This window comes from Simochromis diagramma, unplaced genomic scaffold, assembly GCF_900408965.1.
Source record: "Simochromis diagramma unplaced genomic scaffold, fSimDia1.1 OVJJ01000325.1, whole genome shotgun sequence".
In the NCBI taxonomy this organism is placed as follows: Eukaryota; Metazoa; Chordata; class Actinopteri; order Cichliformes; family Cichlidae; genus Simochromis; species Simochromis diagramma.
In genome coordinates this window covers 1,898,349-1,919,613 of record NW_024387291.1, presented here as the reverse complement: position 1 = coordinate 1,919,613, position 21,265 = coordinate 1,898,349, and the positions used below count along the sequence as shown (strand labels likewise).

At 39.2% G+C, this 21,265-nt stretch overlaps 2 protein-coding genes across 4 annotated transcripts in view; one reads left to right on the top strand and one right to left on the bottom strand.

Annotated features, from left to right (window-relative positions):
• Positions 1-157: 157 nt before the first annotated feature.
• On the top strand, positions 158-10,050 carry baiap2l2b (BAR/IMD domain containing adaptor protein 2 like 2b). The gene is made up of 14 exons (XM_040003975.1): positions 158-1,430; positions 1,645-1,720; positions 2,474-2,560; positions 3,238-3,299; positions 3,876-3,947; positions 4,598-4,687; positions 4,870-5,001; positions 6,864-6,968; positions 7,586-7,688; positions 7,890-8,097; positions 8,727-8,792; positions 9,034-9,370; positions 9,486-9,529; positions 9,942-10,050. Exons 1-14 carry the CDS (start codon positions 1,377-1,379, stop codon positions 10,015-10,017), a joined length of 1,512 nt encoding a protein of 503 aa, XP_039859909.1. The 5' UTR covers positions 158-1,376; the 3' UTR covers positions 10,018-10,050.
• Positions 10,051-13,371: 3,321 nt separating this feature from the next.
• pvalb7 (parvalbumin 7) overlaps positions 13,372-21,265 on the bottom strand; it is a 46,844-nt gene continuing 38,950 nt past the window's right edge. The window contains exons 1-6 of one of the 3 annotated variants that reach the window (XM_040003932.1): positions 18,934-19,082; positions 16,245-16,341; positions 15,417-15,485; positions 15,123-15,252; positions 14,870-14,979; positions 13,372-14,026 (exon numbers count right to left, since the gene is read on the bottom strand). In XM_040003932.1, coding sequence (XP_039859866.1) covers positions 14,001-14,026; positions 14,870-14,979; positions 15,123-15,252; positions 15,417-15,477 — 327 coding nt within the window. In that variant the 5' untranslated portion in view covers positions 15,478-15,485; positions 16,245-16,341; positions 18,934-19,082 and the 3' untranslated portion in view covers positions 13,372-14,000. Of the gene's footprint in view, positions 14,027-14,869; positions 14,980-15,122; positions 15,253-15,416; positions 15,486-16,244; positions 16,342-18,933; positions 19,083-21,265 lie in introns of those variants that run through there. The other 2 variants (XM_040003930.1, XM_040003931.1) reach the window with 2 other exon arrangements.

Genomic DNA, 21,265 nt, shown 5'->3' with positions numbered 1-21,265 from the left:
TTGCTAATAATTCCACTTGAAACTGTTTCAGCTTTATATAAAGAACTCACATGCACTGGCTGAAGATTCAGTGATGATTTAGTTTAGTTTTTTGAAAGGGAACTAACACGTTTCCTGGAAAAGTTCAGCTTATCAGATTGCATCCAAATGCAGACAAAATACACAACAGAAGAATGTAAAGGTCATTTCATGAAGTAAAAAGTCACGTGGGGCTGTGAAGAGTAGAGGGGAGCGACCGGAAAACATAGCAGACGTAAACAGCAAACAGAAACCAGGACAGAATACTTGGAAAGAAGAGAAGAAACTTAAAACAAAGTCTAAAGTGGAATACTTTTTTCTCTCTCAAGATTCAAGATTCTTTATTTGTCACGTGCATGGTTATACAGGCAGTGAAATGTGACCTGATACGCTCCTCGACTGTGCAAAGAAAAAAAAGAGAGACAGACAGAACTTTATATACAGTGAATAAGTATATACAATGAGGACATTATATGCAGCAAGTGGGTGAGTTATGTACATTATATAAATAGAAATAAAATAAGATAAAACAATCCGGAAATTTACAGCTTGTGTACATTGCGTGAGGAGGGTGTTAAAGTGTCTTGTGCTATAGCGATAATGAGTCCTGTCTCAGCCACTTAAGGATGATGGGAGTGATTCAACACACGAATGGCCTGAGGATAAAAACTCCTCTTGAGCCTCTCTGTTCTTGTTCGGATGGTGCGAAACCTTCTGCCTGATTTCAGAAGCTGGAACAGTTCGTTGCTGCTCACTCTCTTCTACTCTTCTACTTCCACACATAAATGTCCCCATAGCACGAAAAATGTTTGCATTAAAACTTTGACTTCATTTTGTGAGCTAACTATATTTAAGTAATTTGTACCTTTTTAACACGGAAGTTTGTTTCTCGTCAGTCAAACAAACTGTGGCAGGATTTTCCCTCAGGTGTGAGGATACGTCACAGATGGTTAGGCAGCTGGCTGTCCTCCTTCTCCTTTCCTTTCAGGGCTTCAATCAATAATTTACCTTGCTCAGCCGTATCAATGTCTGCTACTCCCTTACCTCTTCTCTTACCCTTGCTCACTTGCTCTTTCCAGAAAAACTGCTGATGACATAAGGGTAAAAGAGCTCATTAACGAATGACTGAAAAAAAAGGAGAAGGAACTGTCAGATAGGTGTTATTGGTCTTTGGGAAAACAGCAGAAGCAGTGGGAGGATAGGTGAAGGTGACTTTCTCCGCCTTAAGACGCTGATATACACGGGACAGAGAGAGAGAGGCCTGAGTAAACTTCTGGGAATACAGACTATTTACAGAAGTTTAGTTTTTTTCTGACCAGCTTTTTCTCATTTTATCGTTAAACCTGAAATCGATCAATATGTCTGGAGTCAGTAGTGATCAGCTGCACAAATCAACTTTATCTGTCTATTCGGTGAGTTTACATCATGTTTCTTTTGTTTTTGTTCATTGTGTTGAAACCTGGGGACCGGTATAGTATTCATTATTTAAAGAAGGATTTTGTATATTTAAACTAGGCCGGGGCGCATTTGGAGGTGAGTATAAAAATACATTTTAGCGTTACGCTTCAAGTCACTGCTGAGTTCACCTGGTGTGGTGCTCAGTTTGTATTTCGTGTGTTTCTGCAGAACTTGATGGAGCACTTCAACCCAGGCCTTCAGAAGCTCGTTGCTCTTGGAAACAGCTACATCAAGGCCTTTCAAGGTGAGCGAGGTTGTGAATGACTGAAAGGAGCAGTTACACTGTGGAGAATGTGGATTTTGTTGTTAGCACTAGTGTAGATGTTGGATCAGGATTGTACAGAGATGATTGAAGTAAAGTCTGCCCATGGAGACCCTAAGAAGGAGGCCACAAGCTGCAATTAAAATCCAAAAAATGTCACAGGATTGTAAATGTCTATCAAGGACCTACTCATTTGTAGAAGTTATTTGGTTAGGAAAAGAAATAAAGAGATTTGTACATGTGAATATGAAAATATGATTTGATAAAAATAATCTCTATTTGATTGCTGACATTAAGCAGAATTTAAACCTTTTTTTCTCCAGAGATGAAATTTTTTTTGTGTGCATCACCTTTTATTTGCTTGTCTGAGTTGTCCGACTTTTCCATTGTACATTTTTCCAATCTTAATCACGTGTGTCACATTGTTAATAGTGCAAGCAGCATGCATCATTCATGCATCTCTGTGCCTGATAAAACAATTCAGGCTATCAGCCACAGGGCAGTGGGGCTGTGCCGTAAAACTATACCAAGTGGCACGAGGCTATTCTTAGACCAGAATCACATATCAAATAACACTGCCAGTCTTTTAAAAGTAATGAATAAAAGCAGAACTGTTCGACACAATAAGAAGCAGTTTAAGTGGTTGTGATGTTACTGTAGAGTTTATAGATTTGTCAGTTTGATTTGTCTAAATGTGAAAAGCTACATTTGTCTCTCGATGTCTGTATGTTGCAGCCTTAGGCGTTTGCAGTGAGGCCTATTTCAGCGCTGTGGCTAAGATGGGCGACCAGGCACTTCACACACTTTCATCTCGCTCCCTTGGTACGAGTGTGTGTATTTGTGACTCATTACTAAACAGGTTTCACCCTTGATTTATTGCTTTCATTAGAGAAGCATCGTTATCAAGAGTGCTCTACTGAGACACTGCACTTGCACAAACACAGTCTAGATTTTAAACCACACAAAGTAAATTTCAATTGTGCTCTCCTTCTTTTCATACATATACATATACGTGTGTGTGTGTATTTACTGTTTTTTTTAGCTAGTGTGTGTTCACTATATTTTATGGAAGCTTTCCCTTTGTCATTAGAGATGTGTGTTATCATTCTTCAGCGGTAATTAGCTTTATGCTACTATTAAGACAGTGTTGGCTAGCATACATGTGGTTTTGGTAGGTTGGCTAACTGTGAAGGTCAGGGAACCACAGCGTGACCAGGAGCCCTATTGAGTGGCAGCCACTGAATTATAGATGAGGGCAGTCTTTCAGCTCCACTCAGTTTATTAGCTCAACCGCAATCCATGACAATAGACGAGGCCGGAGGCGCCCACAGTATATAGGCTTGGCTAACTTTCCACCATCGTAGCAATCGGACTCGTTCATGGCTCAAGTGGTTTTACACTGTGTTAAAGTTTTAGATCAAATTACTGACATTCCCAATAAGATTTCGCTTTCTTCAAATATTTTTCCGTACAGAATTGTTTTTTTTTGCTTTGAACAGGGGATGTCCTGATCCAGATTTCAGAAACACAGAGGAGGCTCACTGCAGAGATGGAGGGAGTGGTTGGTACATTTCCTCAGTAAATGCTGATCCCTGCAGTCTTTAAAATACTACATACAGCAGTTCTACTTCTGTGAATTTAATTTTGTTTGCTTGAAAGTTTTTACCAAACTGAAAATAATGCTTGGTGGGTATTAAGCTATATTTGACAGAATAATAACCGCTATACATTATTTGTCAAATGATGAGTAAAAACAGCTACAATTAGTATTTTACTTCAATGTAATTTCCCCAGTTTGTCCCCAGATCTTTGAATTTGTGAGTTCAGCATTTATAGGATGGTAAAAACAGATTTCACTTCTTACAAACTGCTTCATCGAAGTTAGCTACATAAAGCCTCGAGGACACTAGTTTGTCCCTGTATGTTATTTTTCTTTTGACACTAAAACCCCTGTGCCTAATTGTGGTATGAATAATCAAAGCATGGCCTCTGATTACAAAGCTGGCCTGAGGAAGGAGCACATTTGCATTTAGATTTAGTCAAACAGCACAATGAACCTGATAATTAAAGCCTGTGTTTAAACAAGAGGACAGATGGTTCATCACTGTTCCAGTTGATTTCTTTCTTTCTGCTGCAGTTTCGATGGTTCCAGATAGAAGTGTTGCAAGCAATGGAGAAGAATATCAAGTTGGACGAGGAGTATATTGATGTGAGTGTAATGCATTGGGAAAGCTTACGTTTTTCTGCCTGTGAAATTAAGAAAACTTACTGGACTATTTTAGGTTTTTTGGTTTATGGTAAATAAACCAAACTTTAACAATCCCACAGTGCGGCTGTATTATTTTCAAAATACTATTGGAATCGTTCATTTATTTTTTATTTTTTAATTAACAAAGTACATTTTAAGCTTCCAAGCTTTGTTTCAAGTCAGATCAGCTTGAAATCATCAATAATTAGTAGTTACCCTAAAACTGTCTTAAAGTTGGAACGGGTTAAAAACACAGATGAATAAAGTTTTAAACAAACCCTGTAATCTGTGACAGGAACAGGCCATATTCTTCTCAAGATTTACTTTTAACAAATTTCCTATGTGTGGGACTAATAAGGTTCTCTTATCTTATCTTTAAAAATCACTCCACGTAATTCTTTGAGTGAAAATGGAGCTTCTGGTTCTTTTGTCAGCAATTTCGTCTTTGGACTTAATTAGAATAAGAAACAGAGGGGTGCTGCATCGCCAGCAGCACAAGCAGGTGAGAGGACAAAGATGGAGAGCGGTTGACCAGCACTAGGATAAACATGACCTGCTAAGCCTCTTACAATTTTTGTATAGTTTGCAAATAAACTTTCTTTGTGCCGCAGGGCAGTCGCAGAGTGTACGAGCTGGAAGTAAGAAACCAAGCGGAGGCTTTGGAGAAGCAGCTCAGACGGGGAACCTACAGAGACTCTCTGGTAGTTACACAAACATACACAGAAAAATATTATGTGTTGACATTATGCACATTCATATTAATGCACACACAAACACACACACACACACACACACACACACACAGTCCAGTAATACACCTTGTGAGTGTATCATTGTAGGTGCATGCCCTCATGTTCATTGTTCCCTGTGTGTGCGGTTTTAGGAGAACAGTGAGTACATGCTTTACCTGCGGCAGAGCCATCAGGAGATCTTAAAGGAGGAGGAGAGGAGGTATCGCTTCTTGGCAGAGAAACACTGTGGCCTCACTCAGTCACTGCTGTTCCTAATTAACAAGGTATTCATACACACTGGCCAACCTACACAGTAGAGTTGATTAACCCTGAGCAGCATCTGTGTGAGATTGAGGTAAAATGGTATTATTTTACTTTTGCCATAATTTATTCAGTACTAGTGCGCTCTTTGAGCTACAAGTGCACTTGTTGCTAAATGTAATGGTGTAACTGGTCAGATCTGTTGATTCAAATGCAATGAAATCAGAAAAATCAAGTTTAAGCAGGAAAAATAAATGTTGTAAATCTGTCCTGGGAGTGTGTGTCGGTGTGAAAAGCTCCATTAATAGGTGGGTCCCCAAAAAAATGTTTAACATATGAAATATTTTCACAAATTTTACGTGTTCAGTATGTAAAGGCCTTAAATCTTTTATTTTTAGGTGACATGATGATGGGTCAGTTTAGTCACCAGTAACCTTGTAACCTGCTGAAAGGCACATTACATACTTTTAAAAGAAATACTCACTACAATCTGCCCTGCAAAACAAGGAACAAAAAACATGTTAGATATAATACAGAAATACAAAATTTTGCTTAATTTATATTTTCTTTTACATTCATCAGAAAAAAGCTGATGAATGTATTATTATGTAATACAAGTTTCCTTTGAAAGAAAACTTTTGCAGCCTTCAATATAGCCGGTACACTGAACAATAACTAGTTTTTGTAACATTATGAATATATAATTACTGTCCTGACTGATAAGCTGCATTTCCCACTTCATGGTAGTAGATGGAGCTTAGTATTCTGTGTATCAGCTACATCAGCTGCAATCCATCATGTTGTGAAGGGAAGGCCGACTGCAGCCATCAGCCATGAGCTTGGAGTGCTTTTTCCACCAAGACACTGAACTGCCCAGCCTTTTTATCCCAGTCATGTGGGACCTTGCCAATATCTTGTTCATCTGATGAAACTCACTTCTCAGTGTCATGTGTCTTATTTACTGAAGCAATATGTCTTAGGTCTAAACTTAGAAAAACACATTAAGACAATAACAAAATCAGCTTACTATCACCTCAAGAATATTTCAAGGATAAAAGATCTGATGTCTCAACAGGACCTGGAAAAACTAGTCCATGCATTCATCTTTAGCAGGCTTGATTACTGTAACAGCATCTTTACAGGTCTACCTAAAAAAATCAGTCAGACAACTACAGCTCATTCAGAACTCTGCTGCTCGAGTCCTCACTAAGACCAAAAAAGTGGACCACATCAGTCCAGCTCTGAGGTCTTTACACTGGCTGCCTGTCCGTCAGAGGATAGACTTTAAAGTCCTGATGCTGGTCTATAAAGCTCTGAATGGTTTAGGACCAAAATACATCAGTGACCTCCTGACCCAGTATGAACCTTCCAGATCCCTCAGGTCATCTGGATCCGGTCTTTTATCAGTTCCCAGAGTCAGAACCAGACACGGAGAAGCTGCATTCAGCTTTTATGCTCCTTATATCTGGAACAAACTCCCAGAAAGCCTCAGATCAGCTGAAACACTCAGTTTATTTAAATCCAGGTTGAAGACTCACCTGTTCTCAGCTGCATTTGAATAAAGCACCAAATCCACACTTTTAAGCTTAAATTTCAAAACTTACATTTTAACTACTGATTTTATCTACTGTTCTGATTTTATCTGTTTTGATTTTTGATCTTATATACTGTTTTGTTTGTTTGTTTGTTTGTTTGTTAGTTAGTTTGTTTTTAATCAATTTTAAATCATGCTTTTTATTTGTTTTTGTTTCTAATGTCTCTGTAAAGCACTTTGAATCACCTTGTTGTTGAATTGTGCTACACAAATAAACTTGCCTTGCCTAGTCATGTTGCTGAATGATCAAACTGAGATGGAATGAGGCGCTCACCTCTAATCCATTTTCAGACTGGTGCATCTCTTCAGCAGAAGGCAGACGGATGGAAGGAGAAAGTGAATGACACCAGAGTCTCCAGATCTCGAACACCCACCCATTCAGACCAAGAGGCACAGGTACCAGCACTTTATCAGGTTTACTCATTTTTTTTTAGCCAGTAGGAACATTACACATGAGTATGCAACGCACTATAAAACAAGGTACAGTGGCTGTGGTTTCTCAGCGAAACACTGCACACTCTGCTGCGTTTGAATTTGTGGAAACATAGGAACAGAAACCAAGTCAAGTCTCACCGTCTTATTTTTCTTATAGTTCAATAAATAAACCAAAGTCTATTTAAAATAATTTATGTTAAATTCACTTAATAAGTGGCATCTGTTATGTTTACTAGCATCCCCAGTGTAGTTCAGCAGCTGTATTTGTATTCTCATGTGTCTGTTCTCTGCTAATAATGTACTATTTGTGCTGTAAAGGTTGCTTAATCCATCATCTACAGCTGAAGTGCTTCACAGCGAGTGTAAACACATATTTGCTTGGTTTATTTGTACAACATGGTGTTTAGTTTTTCCAGCATTAGTCTCTGTGGTTCTTTAGAAATCTTGACACTAAATCGAGCACCAGCACCAGATTATTTATTTATAATCGTAATATTCCTGCTGAAAGCAAACCTTGCTATGCCAGACTTCAAATAAAAAAATCCGATCAGTGGGATCTGTATTCTGTGTCTGCTCAGCTGCGAGGTTCAGTGAGCTCCCTGCTGCAGACGGTAGCCAGAGATGAGGATATGTCCTGGGCCAGGCGGGAGCAGCAGGCACTGGGCAGAGTCCCTTCTAGAGGTGGGAGGTGTGCTGTTCTAATTATAAGAGCTGTATATTAATATGTGATTATTTGATAACCTTTGATGCCAGAGAAGATTAGAAGTATTAATTTTTGCTTGTTTATATGCATTCATTCATGCATGCCTAAAATATTCCTATTAATATTCTTTTAATCTTTTTCCCCTCTCTGTTTCTCCTTCATCTTTCCTCTCCCTCCAGCACCGTCTCCCCTCCCCAGCCGCTCTCGCTCCAGTTCAGTGGGGGAATCTTTAGGCCTGGGAGGAGGGAGAGTCATGAGAGCGCTGGTTTCTCATCCCTCCTCATCCAACCCAAAGCTCCTGCCTTTCAACAGGGGCGAGACTGTCATCGTCCTGGTCCAGGAGCCACGCAACGGGTGGCTGTATGGGCGCACTGACAGCAGCCTGCGGTGGGAAATACACATTTACGTGCATGCACCATTTTTGAAATGCTCCATCTTTACAGTGTTCAGTTATCATCTGCACCCAATCTTAAAATTGATGGCCTTATAAAAAAAAAGTCTCTCACAGAGTTTTTCCAGTAAAGGGGTAAAGATGTCAACCTTTTACCACTTTGAGCTCCTAGATCAAGTCACAAATTTGTTTTGCTCATGATACTATTTAAAAAAAAAATACAATTATTACTGTAAAACTAAATAATAGTAACTCAAAAGACCAGAAACCAGTAAAACAAACAGAAACTCTGATGTGATTGTGGCACATCACATCCGTCTCTCATGAAATCTCCCTCAGGGTTCCCCAGATTATCAGCTTTGGGTTAGTTCGCATCATCGTGCGATGCTAAGCCCGAACCATCTAACCATCAGTGTTAGGATTATGAGGGAAAAGATTATTATGTGGGAAAAGGTTGAGAACCTGTGATTTAAAGGATTGCTCTTGTGTTTGGTTGACAGACTACACGAGCGCTGAAAAAAACACAAGACTGAGAATTACAGAGTCTGTTGCTGGAATTAGCTTTTTGCTTTATGTAAAGACAGGAAGACACATGATGTTTAACTTTCTGTCTTTTCTCCTCCAGTCAGGGCTGGTTCCCTGCTGCGTACGTGGCCCCTATTGAGGATTTCTCCAATAATTTAGCAACAAGGTAGGAGACAGATACTAATCTCAAATCTGTATGCCAAAATGTTCTTTCTCTGGCATGACACTGGACACCAAGAAAAAAAGATATTGGGGCAAACCACAGGATCTAATCTGTATGATATGTGAATATTTAGGTTGCTGCTCTGGGAGAAGATGTTATTATTTTATTATCCTTTAGTAAAATATTCCAGATATTTGTCCCACTATGAATCACTTAAAAGATTCTGCTCCTTTTGCCCCAACAGTGGCAGTTCTCTAAGAAGTCACAGTATGAACAATCTGAATGACAGTGACACCTACGCCGACCAGTCAGAGAGCAAGAGTTACGGAGACGTCCCACCCCCGGCCACACCCAATCGTAGAGCCTCCGTGGACTTCAGGCCTATCTCTCCACTCCCTGAGAAGAAGGGAGAAGAGGCGTTGGAGACAAAGCCGAGTCAAACAAGGAGCTACAATGAACATCCACTTCCTCCCCCACCGCCTCCCCCTCCACCAATTCAGAGTGCAAGGAGGAGTTCAGGAGATTTTCGGCCCATTTCTCCCCTACCTGACAGAAAGGGTGGATCAGCATCTGACGTCCAGGTGCTACATGTTTAACTTTAATGAAAATTGTCTCTTTAACACAGAAAAATACGCAACACTTCAGTGCTAAGTGTGGATTTGTATTCATTTATTTATTTATTTGTATTTTTTGTAGGCATTATCACCACATGGACCCCCTGAAAACCCACTGTTTCCCAGGTAATTAGACATGGATTATGTATGCATTTATGGATTATTGTTATGTATTGTTCTGGGAAAAAAATGCCAGTGCAGCACTGCTTTGCCAATATACCATGATCCAATATGTATGAATCCTATGAATTGTCTTCCCAGAAAACTAGATTACACTTGAGAATCTGCAAGGAACATCTTTTTGAATCCCAATTCCCACTGCAAACAATAAACCCCGATCAAAGTTTACTTGAAACAAAGACCTCCACAGAGTGCTCATTGCACACTGTCAAAATGTACCACCCTCAGGCTGTGGTGTGATGTTAGTGTCTAAACCTAGAGTGTGTGCACCTCTGTCTGAGTGGTTTATTGGTATTGGCAGAAAGCAGTTGAGTGCATGTGGTGTTGTATATCATTTTCCATCATCCTCTCATTTCAGAGGCACAAACCCATTCGCCACGGTAAAGCTTCGTCCCACGACGACCAATGACAGATCTGCTCCTCAGATCCATTAATCCATCGGCACTCGTGCATGCAGGGTTTGTTACTGATGCTGTGAGATCAGGTTGTGGAGGCAGGACATACATTTTTGTTAGTGAATGACGTGACATGTCTGAAATGTGAATGCTCTGAGTGAAATGGCCAGAAGGTTTGTACCGTTTTAAGATAACGTATCTCCCATACCAAAGAAGATACTGTAATACACATCGATTAATCAAATATTAAAACCATTGAGTTGATCATAGCATTAATTCAGACAGGCCACAAAGACAAGCTGAGCTGAGCAGTCTCAGCCCACATTAGCTCATCGACATCCCTTTCATAATTTTATATAAGGAACACTGATTAACCTTTGAGTGACTAATTTTTAGTTGTAAAAACTTCCTACTATGAACTTATCAATCCACAGTTATGGTAAATTGTAAGGTTTTATATATCAGGACAGAGTAAAACTAATCTGGACCTTTCTAGGTTTTAAAACTAGCTAAATGCAGGCCAGTTGAACTACAAAACATGACATATTACTCTGTGTCATAATTTCTTTAACAAAAATTAAGCAAAGCTACAGAAAAATGTGAAAAACTAAGCACACAGGTACTTTAATTAAGAGAGTATGTAGCAGCTAGTCGCTGCTGGTCAGATTGACTTGATTAACTAATCATCAGCTGGTGTTACCACCACTATATAAGCAGAACACAATGCTACAAACCTCTTAGGAGGGGATGCCCCACACTGAAAAAAGGGGATTAGCCAACTCTTGGATTTACGTAAGCATCTTGCGTGTATTTAACGTAAGTGCCTCATGCTTTAAAGTTAAGTGTAACTATATAGTGTAGAAACTACATGATATGCAGAGAGGCTAGATTAAATTGTTCATATCATGTTCGAGTGAAGTAAGTCAATAATTTACTGCGACACCGCACGGGATTTCAGTCTCGCACGCTTTGGATCGTGGTTTCAGGAAGGCATCCATCTCAGTCAAATCAAGCAACTGCCTCTAAGTAAATTGGGTGGTTGTTGCATTAAAAAAGTCTAACTTGTAATTTAAACACAATAATTTCATGTTTCTATGAATGTAATTAAATCATGAAGAATCTGTACGAAATTCAACAACTTAATTTGTTCTTGTTGAGACGACCTGATACAATCTAGTAAGAGTGGTTAGTTGCTGAACTCATGAAATTCACAAGATCGCACGAGATGTCAAACTGCAGGAAAATCACTGGAGTTATAAGAGGCAGACAACTACACACACACGACATGTATGCTATTGCTATTTATTGTGGTTTAACCTGTCAAGGACAAAAATGTACAAAAGAATTCTGCATCAAGCCTTGAAATCATAGTTTTCCTGCTTTTGTTAAGTCTGGATTGGTGGCATGGTGGTTAGCGCCATTGCTTCACATTAAGAAGGTCCTGGGTTCAAATCCACAATCTGGCTAGTTTGCACTGGGTTCTCTCTGGGTATTCTGGTTTCTTCCCACAGTTAAAAGTCAAGCAGTTGTTAGAGTTAGGTTAATTGGTGATTCTAAATTACCTGTGAATGTAAGTGCAAATGGTGGTTTGTGATAGACTTGTGAGTTGTCCTGCCTTGTAACCTATCACTTCAGGGTTATTTCCCTGCACCAGAATTAAGGTTAGGAGGATGGTAGCTATTGTAGATCCATTCAATCGTTATGGTAACCAGACTCTAGACTTTGAACATTATGTAATATGAAGACAGCATGTAGTATTTAAGTGACCAAGTAGTGCTGGGGTAAAAGTTATTGAATAGTGTTGAAATAAAATTACAAAATTGTGAAGGATTAAAATATTCCAAGAGCTCAACATACTTCATCTAAACATGTTTCAATCGTGTTTTATGAACACAAAATGCACATGTTTATTACATATGAAAAAGTTGTGTTGATTTAACTCAATTGTTTAAGTTTCTGCCAAAGCAAAACATTTGTGTGCAACCAATGTCCACTATTGAATCAAGTAAATCCAACATGGCCTTTTTTTCAGTGCAGGAAAGTCACCCCAAAGTCAGACTTTGCAGAGCTCACACAATTACCAAAAAGCACAGAGCTACATCTACAAGCCTCAGTTAGCATGCTAAATTGTAAAGTTCTTGACAGTACAATTAGAAAAAGACTGGACAGATATGGCTTATATAGAAGGGTTGCCAGAAGAAAGCCTCTTCTCTCTAAAAATAAAATATTGCAGCAGAACTTAGATATGCAAAGTTACATCTGCACAAGACTCAAGACTTTGGGAACAACGAGTGGAGGTGGTTGACCATAATGCACAGCAGTATGTTTGGAGAAAACCAAACAGCATATCGACACAAAACCCTCCTACCAACGGCACAGTGGTGACGGAGTGATGCTTTGGGCTTGTTTTGCAGCCACAGGACCTGGAAACCTTAAAGTCAACCTTGAACTCCTCAGTCAAAGCACAGACCTCAACCCGAAATTCTGCGATCGGACCTTCAGAGAACTATGCATAAATTAAAGCTCACAAATCTCAATAAACTCAGGCAGCGTTACAAAGAAGAGTGGATCAAAGTTCCTCCACAACAATGTTGGCTGATAATGTCACACAATTACTTCACGCTGCTAAAGGTGGTTCTATGGAATCATGTGATGTGCTTGGTTTTCAGACACTGCTTCAGTATTTTGGTTTAGTTTTTGTTACATAAATAATAGAAAGGTGTAATATGTCATGTTTTGTTACACATGACGAACTGTACTTATTTTATGTTAAAACCTACAAAGGACCAGAAGAGTTTTGCTGCAGGCTTGCAAGCCACTTTGCAACCCGCCTCCACCCCATGGCCTTCTTTCTGTCTGTATCTCTTGTTATTAATGTTCACTCTGTTCTGTACCAGGATCCTGTTGCTCCATAGTGATGTGACGCCAAATATAAATTGCTACAATGTCCAAATCAGCCATCCTCCCTGACTGAACTAAACTAAAATGGTTATTTTAACAAACCTTTGTACAGCAATTTGAGTTTGTATGTTAATATTTGTTTGAGTCTGTTGGTAAAAATATTCAGAGAATATTTAAACATTTTTGGAAGTATGCTTGTTGCCAGAAATTTGAAGAAAACACTGACGCTGCGCTGTTTTCTACAGCATCTTATTCATGTGTCAGCACTTCGTTTTCAGTCTCTTTACTATGAAACCTGGCTGTTGGTAAAATATTTATATGTGTGTGTGAGCAAGCAACCTGAGAAAGAAGGCATGTTTCCCAAAATGTTAAGCTTAAGCTCTCCACCGTCCCAGTGATTGACCTGTTTTGCGATGTTCAGTGTGTTGTATTTGTGTGAGTTCAATGTTGTGTGTTCACTGCGAGTAACAATAAGTAAAGAGACACCTCACGTCAAGTTTTCTTTTTTATTATCATTTCATACTGAGATCTTTTCTCTCTTCACAGCTCTCCTTATATGATTTTATTTACTACATGATCTGATCAGAGGCAGGGGGTGGAGGAGGTGTAGAAGGAGGAGGTGGTTGAGGTGAGGGAGGTGAATGAAGGTGGATAAAGAGGAGGAGTGGGAGGAAAGTGCACTGACATGTGAACATCTAGAAATAAAACCAGTCAAGACACAATGCAGGAAGGAAATTAAGATTTAAGGAGTCTTGAGAACATCTACACCATCTACAACACTAGTACCACCTTTTTTGACCACAGACTATCCTCGCGAAATCATTAAGAATGCTTCTGAAATCCATACAGCATGTGTGGTTAAATATATATATATCTATCTATATATATAAAAAGAAAAATGAAAAGTGAAACTGGTGCCTGTTATGCCTGTATGTTCCTCCTCAGGTGGACTCCCTGTTGGCCTGTTTTTGGTAGTGTTTTGCAGAGAGCAGGCCTGGTCTGACTCCGTGTGAGGGGTCCAGAGCGAGGAAAGGGAGGAAGAGTTTGAAGGTCGCAGTTACAAAATGTGGATGCAGGGACAAAGAGGAGCAGGAAGAACAAGAGGGGAGTTCAGCTTTCCCCTACTCATGCACTAAGGCTTCAAACTCTGGAAAAAAAGAGAGCAAAACAAAAATGTAAATGCGCACAAATGAGTGAAACATTGTCACCATATTCAGTTAAACACCAACAAGAAACTGATCCAAGTATTTCATGGTGTCTGGAAACTTGAACTGCGTTTTTCCTCTGGACCAAAGCTTCTATATCATAAAACAAATCTTTCACCTTTAATACATCAACAGGCCACACTGTTGCTCCGGTTTTCTGCAAAGCAAGTTATCCAACATTTCTCACTCACCCATTCATTCTTGCACTTTTTTATGCCCAGTTGCTTTCTATTTAACATTCACACGCTAATGTACACATCAGGAGGTTCACTATCTGGCCCAGCCACACTTTGGTGTATTTTATGGGATTCCTTATACACCAAGCACAAGCATTCATTCCACCTGTCATCCCTTGAAGTCGCTGAATGGTGTTACCATAGCTAACATTTCAGATATTGTGTTTTTATGATTATGTTAAAAAAAACCAAAGATTAATTGGCAGATTTAGTTTATGGCATGTTTATTCCAGTAAACAAATTAGATATTTAAAAGTTGGTGTTAGCTCGCAAAGGTGACATTACATTTTTTTCTAAGTGTATCTTTTCTTGCAAACTTGCAAATTTGCTTCGGTCATATTCAGTTTTTCACTAGATGTGAACCATAAGAATCAAGTATTAGAAACATTTTGGTAAAATCTGAAAAATCCCACACAACATACAGCATTTGTGGAAGTGCAGAAAGCCTACTTGCTAGCTCTCCTCCCACCCCGTCCTCATCCTACTCTCATCGCCTCTTTGTATCTTTTTGAAGAATAAACTGAAAACATTTTGACACCTTTCTCTTACCATCAATGCCGATCTTGCCATCTCCATCTTTGTCTGCAGCTGTGAGAAATGCTTTAGTCTCAGCGTCAGTCAGATCTCTGCCATCCTTGGAAAAGCCCTTCAGTACAAACCTGAGAAAAGTGCAGGTTGATGCAGAAAGTGGGTCACTGTAGGGCAGCTTTAAGGAACATGTGACATCAGCGTTATATTGCAGAGCTGTATCTTTCATCATGTCTGCTTTTAGCGTGTTTTTGCATCTGTTTGGGTTTCTTACTTTAGCTCTTCTTCTTCTATAAATCCGCTACCATCCACATCCAGAACCTGAAAGACCTTCTTGACGTTTTCAGCCGACATGGCCTTCATTCCCACCATTTCAAAGAACTTTTTAGGGTCAAATGTTTCTGCTACAAAAGACAAGGCAAAGATAAAAGATTTTATTACATCAACTCCATGTGCACAGATTTTTTTTAAATAGATTTTTTATGGGTCAGCAAAAAATTTAAGGCCAACTTTTGGCACTTTGCAGCGCTGCTGAGAATAACACAGAGCCTCTACAACAGTTACTGACCTGCGAAGGCATCAAGAGCTTTCTTGATCTCCTCAGGTTTTAGCAGATCTGTCATAACCATTTTGTTTCCTGGAGAGAGAGACAGAGAGGACATGAAAGGCACAAAGTTTGATATTGCATTTCAAAGAGGTGAGTGAGCAGCAGCTCTGCAGCTGAGCTGATGTGATACGAAAGCTGAAAGTAAAATCTAACTCGTTATGTGCACATGTGTTTGGAAATGTATTTTTAGTTAGACAGATGTTGCATTTTACAGAACAGTAAATTAAGAGAAGATGATCCATGCCAACAAACCCAAGGAGAATTTCAACCCTGACTGGCCTGGTAGGAATATCTTTAAGGCATTCGAGAGATGGCCTCTGTGGAACTTGGCACAACAAGAGGTTAATTGAAGGACATACGTTAGAATTTAAGACAGAGACATAAATACAATCCGGCAAACGCCCATGGAGAGAGACAAGCTTTGTACACTGAAATAAGCACCCAGAATTGCTCTGGATTCTCCGTTATCTTAAAAGTATCACTCTGTCGGAGGGATTTAAGCACTTCTGAGGAGAGACTTTCCTGCAATTTTTTCCTTTGACTACAATTTTGACAAATAGAACGTGTGAAACAGCGAAGCTGAGTTTGTCAAACAGTACTTTGACATCAGTTAAAGTACATGGTATATTTTACAGTTAAAGTAGTCATTGCAGGATAAACTCTGATGGAATTTATGGTGTGAGAAGAGCCTTTTTTAATTCAGAATTAGGCATTAAATTGTATGTTATTAATTGAAATGTCTTCTGTTCTCTGTGTCATGTGTCACAGAGTCACAGTGCAACTAGTTACCCTCAGTTGATGCAGATGTTTTCCACACTTTAATCCAGCAGTGTCAAACACAAGGCCCAGGGACCAGAAGTGGCCTGCCAGTGACTCCAATCTCTGTCTTATAATCACATGACAGTCGATAATTTTAAAACATTTAGTTCTTACATTTTAAGCCCAGCAGCTTATCATGAAATTGCACTTATTTATATGTAGTTAAAATTCTTTATACTGACTAAAAGGGGAGTTTAAGATCCGATATGTGGCCCACAGTGTGAAATGATTTTGATTCCTTGCTTTGACATATAAAGAAAATTCCATTAGTTTGTAAAATAACTTTATTAAACCTAAGAAACCTGTCCAGTCATTGTGAAATACACACCACTTTATAGCTGAATAACACAAAGTGTGCTGTAGAGCTGCGTGTGCTCAGTACAAATGTGTAACCTGTTGTGTTTCATGTCTCATCCGCTTGCTCGGTTCTATTTTGTGATCAGTGTGCTCTTAGTTGCAGTACATCACTTTAGCCTGTAGGTGTCACACCTGAGCTGATCCCAGAGTCCTGTCATTTCAGAGCTCTGGGATCAAGTGCTGAGTTGTCAAGATAGATGTTTGATGAGTGGGTTTTGTGTCTTTAAGAGATGCAAGCTCCTGAGTATGTAAGAGTATATGTCTCACAGTCAGGATACATGTGCTGAGAGACTTGCAAAGCCCCACCGGGGTCATGTCAGTAGTCCCTGTGCAGATTGCACTATCCTGACCCCTGGAAAATCCCAGGCCTTCCTGTCCAAAGGACAGAATGATAAAAGTAAAAATTCATTGTCATCCTCTTGCTTTCCGTCCAATCAGCTTCTCAACTGTCACCACACCTGTTATGTGTCTGTTTTTGGCAGCAAAAACCAATTAGTGAGCATCTGTTTGTGGTTTGTGAAATGTCTTGAGATGTGCAGATTTTTTTTCCTGTCAGTAAGATGATGCGAATAGAAAGCGTTGATGAAATGAAGCCATCTCAGGGATAACATTTTTGCTTTTGGGAACGTGCTACAGTTGTTTTTATTACCTATATCAGCAGTCATACGGTTCCAGTTAGTTGTTGTGGATCTTGTCAGATTTTGTGTTTTGTATTTTGTAAAACACAAAACTAAACATTCAGATGACATAACTGACGTTCTTTCAGCCCATCGTAAAATTCACAGGTTTTGTCCCACTGTTCATGAACTTTGCAACAAGTGTTCACGAGCATGTGCGCTTTCTTTTTCCATGACTGTGCCCTCAAATGTAATGTCACTTGTAATGCAGACAAACTGGGCCTCAGTCGCATAAATCTGTGTTTAAACCACATGTATGAACTGTTTCACTCTCAAATCCGACACAAAGAGACAAACGAAGAAGGCCTGGCTATCTTTTAAAGTTTAAACACACATTTTTCATCAATAATAATAGTTGTAGTAGTTGTGATAATCATAATAATTTCATTTCAGATATTATGTGTATGTCTCTAAAAGAACAAGAACAAAAATGCTCAAAATAACATGAAGGATTTTAGCTGAGTTATAATAGTTGTATAATATATTGGATAACATTCTGATAGGCTGAACGGTGATACAAAAAAGTACACATACAGAGCCCGAGGTAACTGGGTTTCCTTATGGGGTGGGTAATTGTGCGCGCCCACTTATTTCAGTGCGCAGAGTGACAACGTTTCTGCTCACATATTATGAATTACACTCGGTGACTTTATTTAACTTGCAGTGAAGGATGTGCATGCTGTGATGGATATGCAGGGTTATATTTTAGTATCATAACATAACAGACCTTCACTGAGGATTGAAAGCCACTCTTGCCTGCGAGTGTGCTATAAATAAGTCGTGTTTCTTTAGAAAAGTGGATACAGTTCTAACCAGCAACTTAACTTTTTTATTTTTATGTTTTTCTGGTGGCGTTAATGATTTGAAAAGCAAATCAGCATAATACCCTAAAGCACATATAAATATCTGCCAGTTAAAGTTCTGAGTCATGGCACAGAAAAGTGTATTGTTCAGTGAAGCGTGTCTTATTTAAGTCCTCTTTTCAGAATACCAACAACACCTAAAATCATCTACAGCAGACATTAGCTACTGTACTTAAAGTTACTTAAGCACACAGCTGCTGTGCCACTGACACCTGTTCTTGGTGAAACCTGAGCAAGGAAACACCCACGAGACCAACACCTGCTGCTAACATTACCTTTTATTTCAAACAAGCTACTGCAGAGGAGCGAAAACCAAACTGAAACCACCAAACATCCCCATATTTAACAATTTGTGAATTGATTTCAAAAAGATATATTTACATAGCTTGTTATTCTTCTAATACTGTATGACTTTATTGACTGGACCTTTTCACTTTATCAAGTTGTCTTTCATAGGCCTCGCAAATCCTGAATCAATGGTGCTCCTGATTGATTTTCTTAGTCGAGTTTCTAGCGGAGCGTTCGCCCTCAGGCTTACACAAACACACCCCCGATGCACATCCTGCAGCTACAAACAGTTTATCCCCATGTGTCATTCATATCTTGGTAATTTACAACTATTTCACTTAGCTGAAGTCTCTCTGCTTGTCACAGATAATCCCCGAAAAAAATTGCAGTTAAATCTTCAGCTTCCAGTGTCCTATGTGTGGCCTCTTGCACCTGTAAATGTTTGTGTGTGTGTTTATTTATTTTCTGTCTTACCTGAATAAAGGGGTGGATGATTGCAGCTGAGAAATAAGGCAAAACAAAAGGTGATGGAGAGGAATTGGAGCAGAGAGAAGACAGAAGGGCAGGAGATGGAGGTAAGATGAGCAAGATGAAGGGGGGGACGACACAATATGACTTTTATAGCTGCTTCCAAACACATACACACTTACCCCATACACCCAACATGCCCACCTCTCATTATACTCTATTTTCAGAGGGGAGGAGGAGGGGGGGGTGTCAAGATATGACGCAAGCACTGTTGGCCTGAGAGTGTGATCGTTTTCTGTTTTCTGTGCAGCACTACCATATCACACACGGGACTGGTAATAATACCACTTTATCTGTCTTCTTTGGACCTTACCCACATCTTCTGTCTTGATCTGTGCGTCTGTCAATACATTTGGTCCTGTCTCTCACACTCAGTATAACTAATAGCGCTGGCTTGGCCATGTTATGAGAGGCTGTAGTTACAACTACTTTTAGAAAATGCCATCAAGGAGTTGCACATGTAGCACTGTGTGAAGTCCAGTTTCTTTATATTTTGTTAGGAAAATGGGGAGTAGGTGTAGCTGTTTGTTGAAAATCAAGGAAACATATATGGGAATACAGTATGTCAGGCAAATAAATGATGCTACAACCAATCAGACAGATGTATTTCATGGGGGATCCAACTCTGATACTTTTCTGTGTTCATCATTACACACAGTGTTGACAAGATGTCCAACGCTCAACCCAAAACCAAAACCACCGTGTTTTACAGATAGCTGCACATGGTCTCTGTTGTACTTCACTTCTTACCTCACATCTTCATATGCATATTAATAAAGATTTGAACCAGAAAGGTCAAATTCAGATGCAGTGGTCCATCAGACCTGTTGGCACTGATTTTCAGTTTGGCATACCTCAGCCCTTTCTCCCCGTTCCCTTTCTTGAGAACGACTTCTTGACTCTTTGATTGAGACAATTTTTGATTACGTTTCAGTGAACCACAGATGGATCTGCTTAAAAGCCAGATTTTTGGATTGGATTTTTACCTTTTTCTTAAGGACATGGCTTTCAGATGGTGTTTATCTGCTGTAGATTATTTTTTAAGACTGCCACGTCTTCTTTGTCCATCACTTGTTCAATTCTTGGCTATTTGGTATATTCAGAAAAAAACAGAAGAGAGCATAATTTGAGAGCAAATTATGTACTTTTGGAACATGCTACCAATAACAGAGAGCCTTAAGACAGCAGTCCCCAACCCCTGGACTGGTCCGTGAGTCGTTTGGTACCGGGCCACGAGAGTTGAGGCTCGGGCATGACATTTATAGTTTTCAGGGTTTTTATTGGTTTTTATCGTTATTTTGCATCGTTTTTTATCGTTAACTCAGTTTCCCTGGGTCTTTTCCTGTGTGTTATGAATAAATCTTCTTTTTTTGGTACCGGTCAGGTTTTATTTTGTTGTATTTATCCTTTGTCTGTGAAAATATTGTCAGACATAAAACAGTCCGTGGCGCAAAAAAGGTTGGGGACTGCTGCCTTAAGATACACTTTCTTTAACTGTCTTTTGCTAAGTTCTCTGTTATCTGTAGATGCAACTCTGAGTCTGGCTCTTTGGAAGGAAAATATAAAGGATAGATTGGTGGCTCAAGATTTTTAAATAGCACAGTATAAGTTCAGTGTACAAGATACCTTTGTTATACAGAGCTTTGCAGTACTCACTGCCTAATGTAATTCAGAGTGATTAAGAGCAGACACTAAAATTCAGTTTTTATAAGTAAAAGCTGCTTAAAATAATGATCAACACCAAGGAACACTATGGCTGTGCTGGCAGCACGAGGTGTCCCAACATCTTCCTAAATTGCTTTATATTGGATTCATAACTTATTCTTGCATTTTATGAATGCATTCAAATGAATTCCACTGTATGAATTGTGCCAAAGAAATGCATTTAATTTTTTTTTTATTTGCTAGGATTTCTAACTCATCCAAGGCAAAGTTATGCTGAAGAAGTCTGTTCTTCTTTCCATCTTTTATCCAAGAGAAACTTTCCCCTCAACTTTTTCTCTCCCTATCTGTCCTTTCATCTTAACATCTTCCTATTTTTATATCTAATTTCTCTGTCCATATCTTCCTACACCATACATCTGTGCTTATCAGTCTCTGTCTGTATAGGTTGTTAACTTTGTGCCTTTTTTGTTCTCCCTTTTTCTCCCTTTGGTTCGCTTATCTTTTGCTGAGTGATTTAGTACCACCTTGCACCCAGTTAGTCAAGGCCAACAGAGAAATTTATTTGTAGTAGTGCATCTATGAAAGAAAATAAAAGTCAGTAAGATACTTTAGT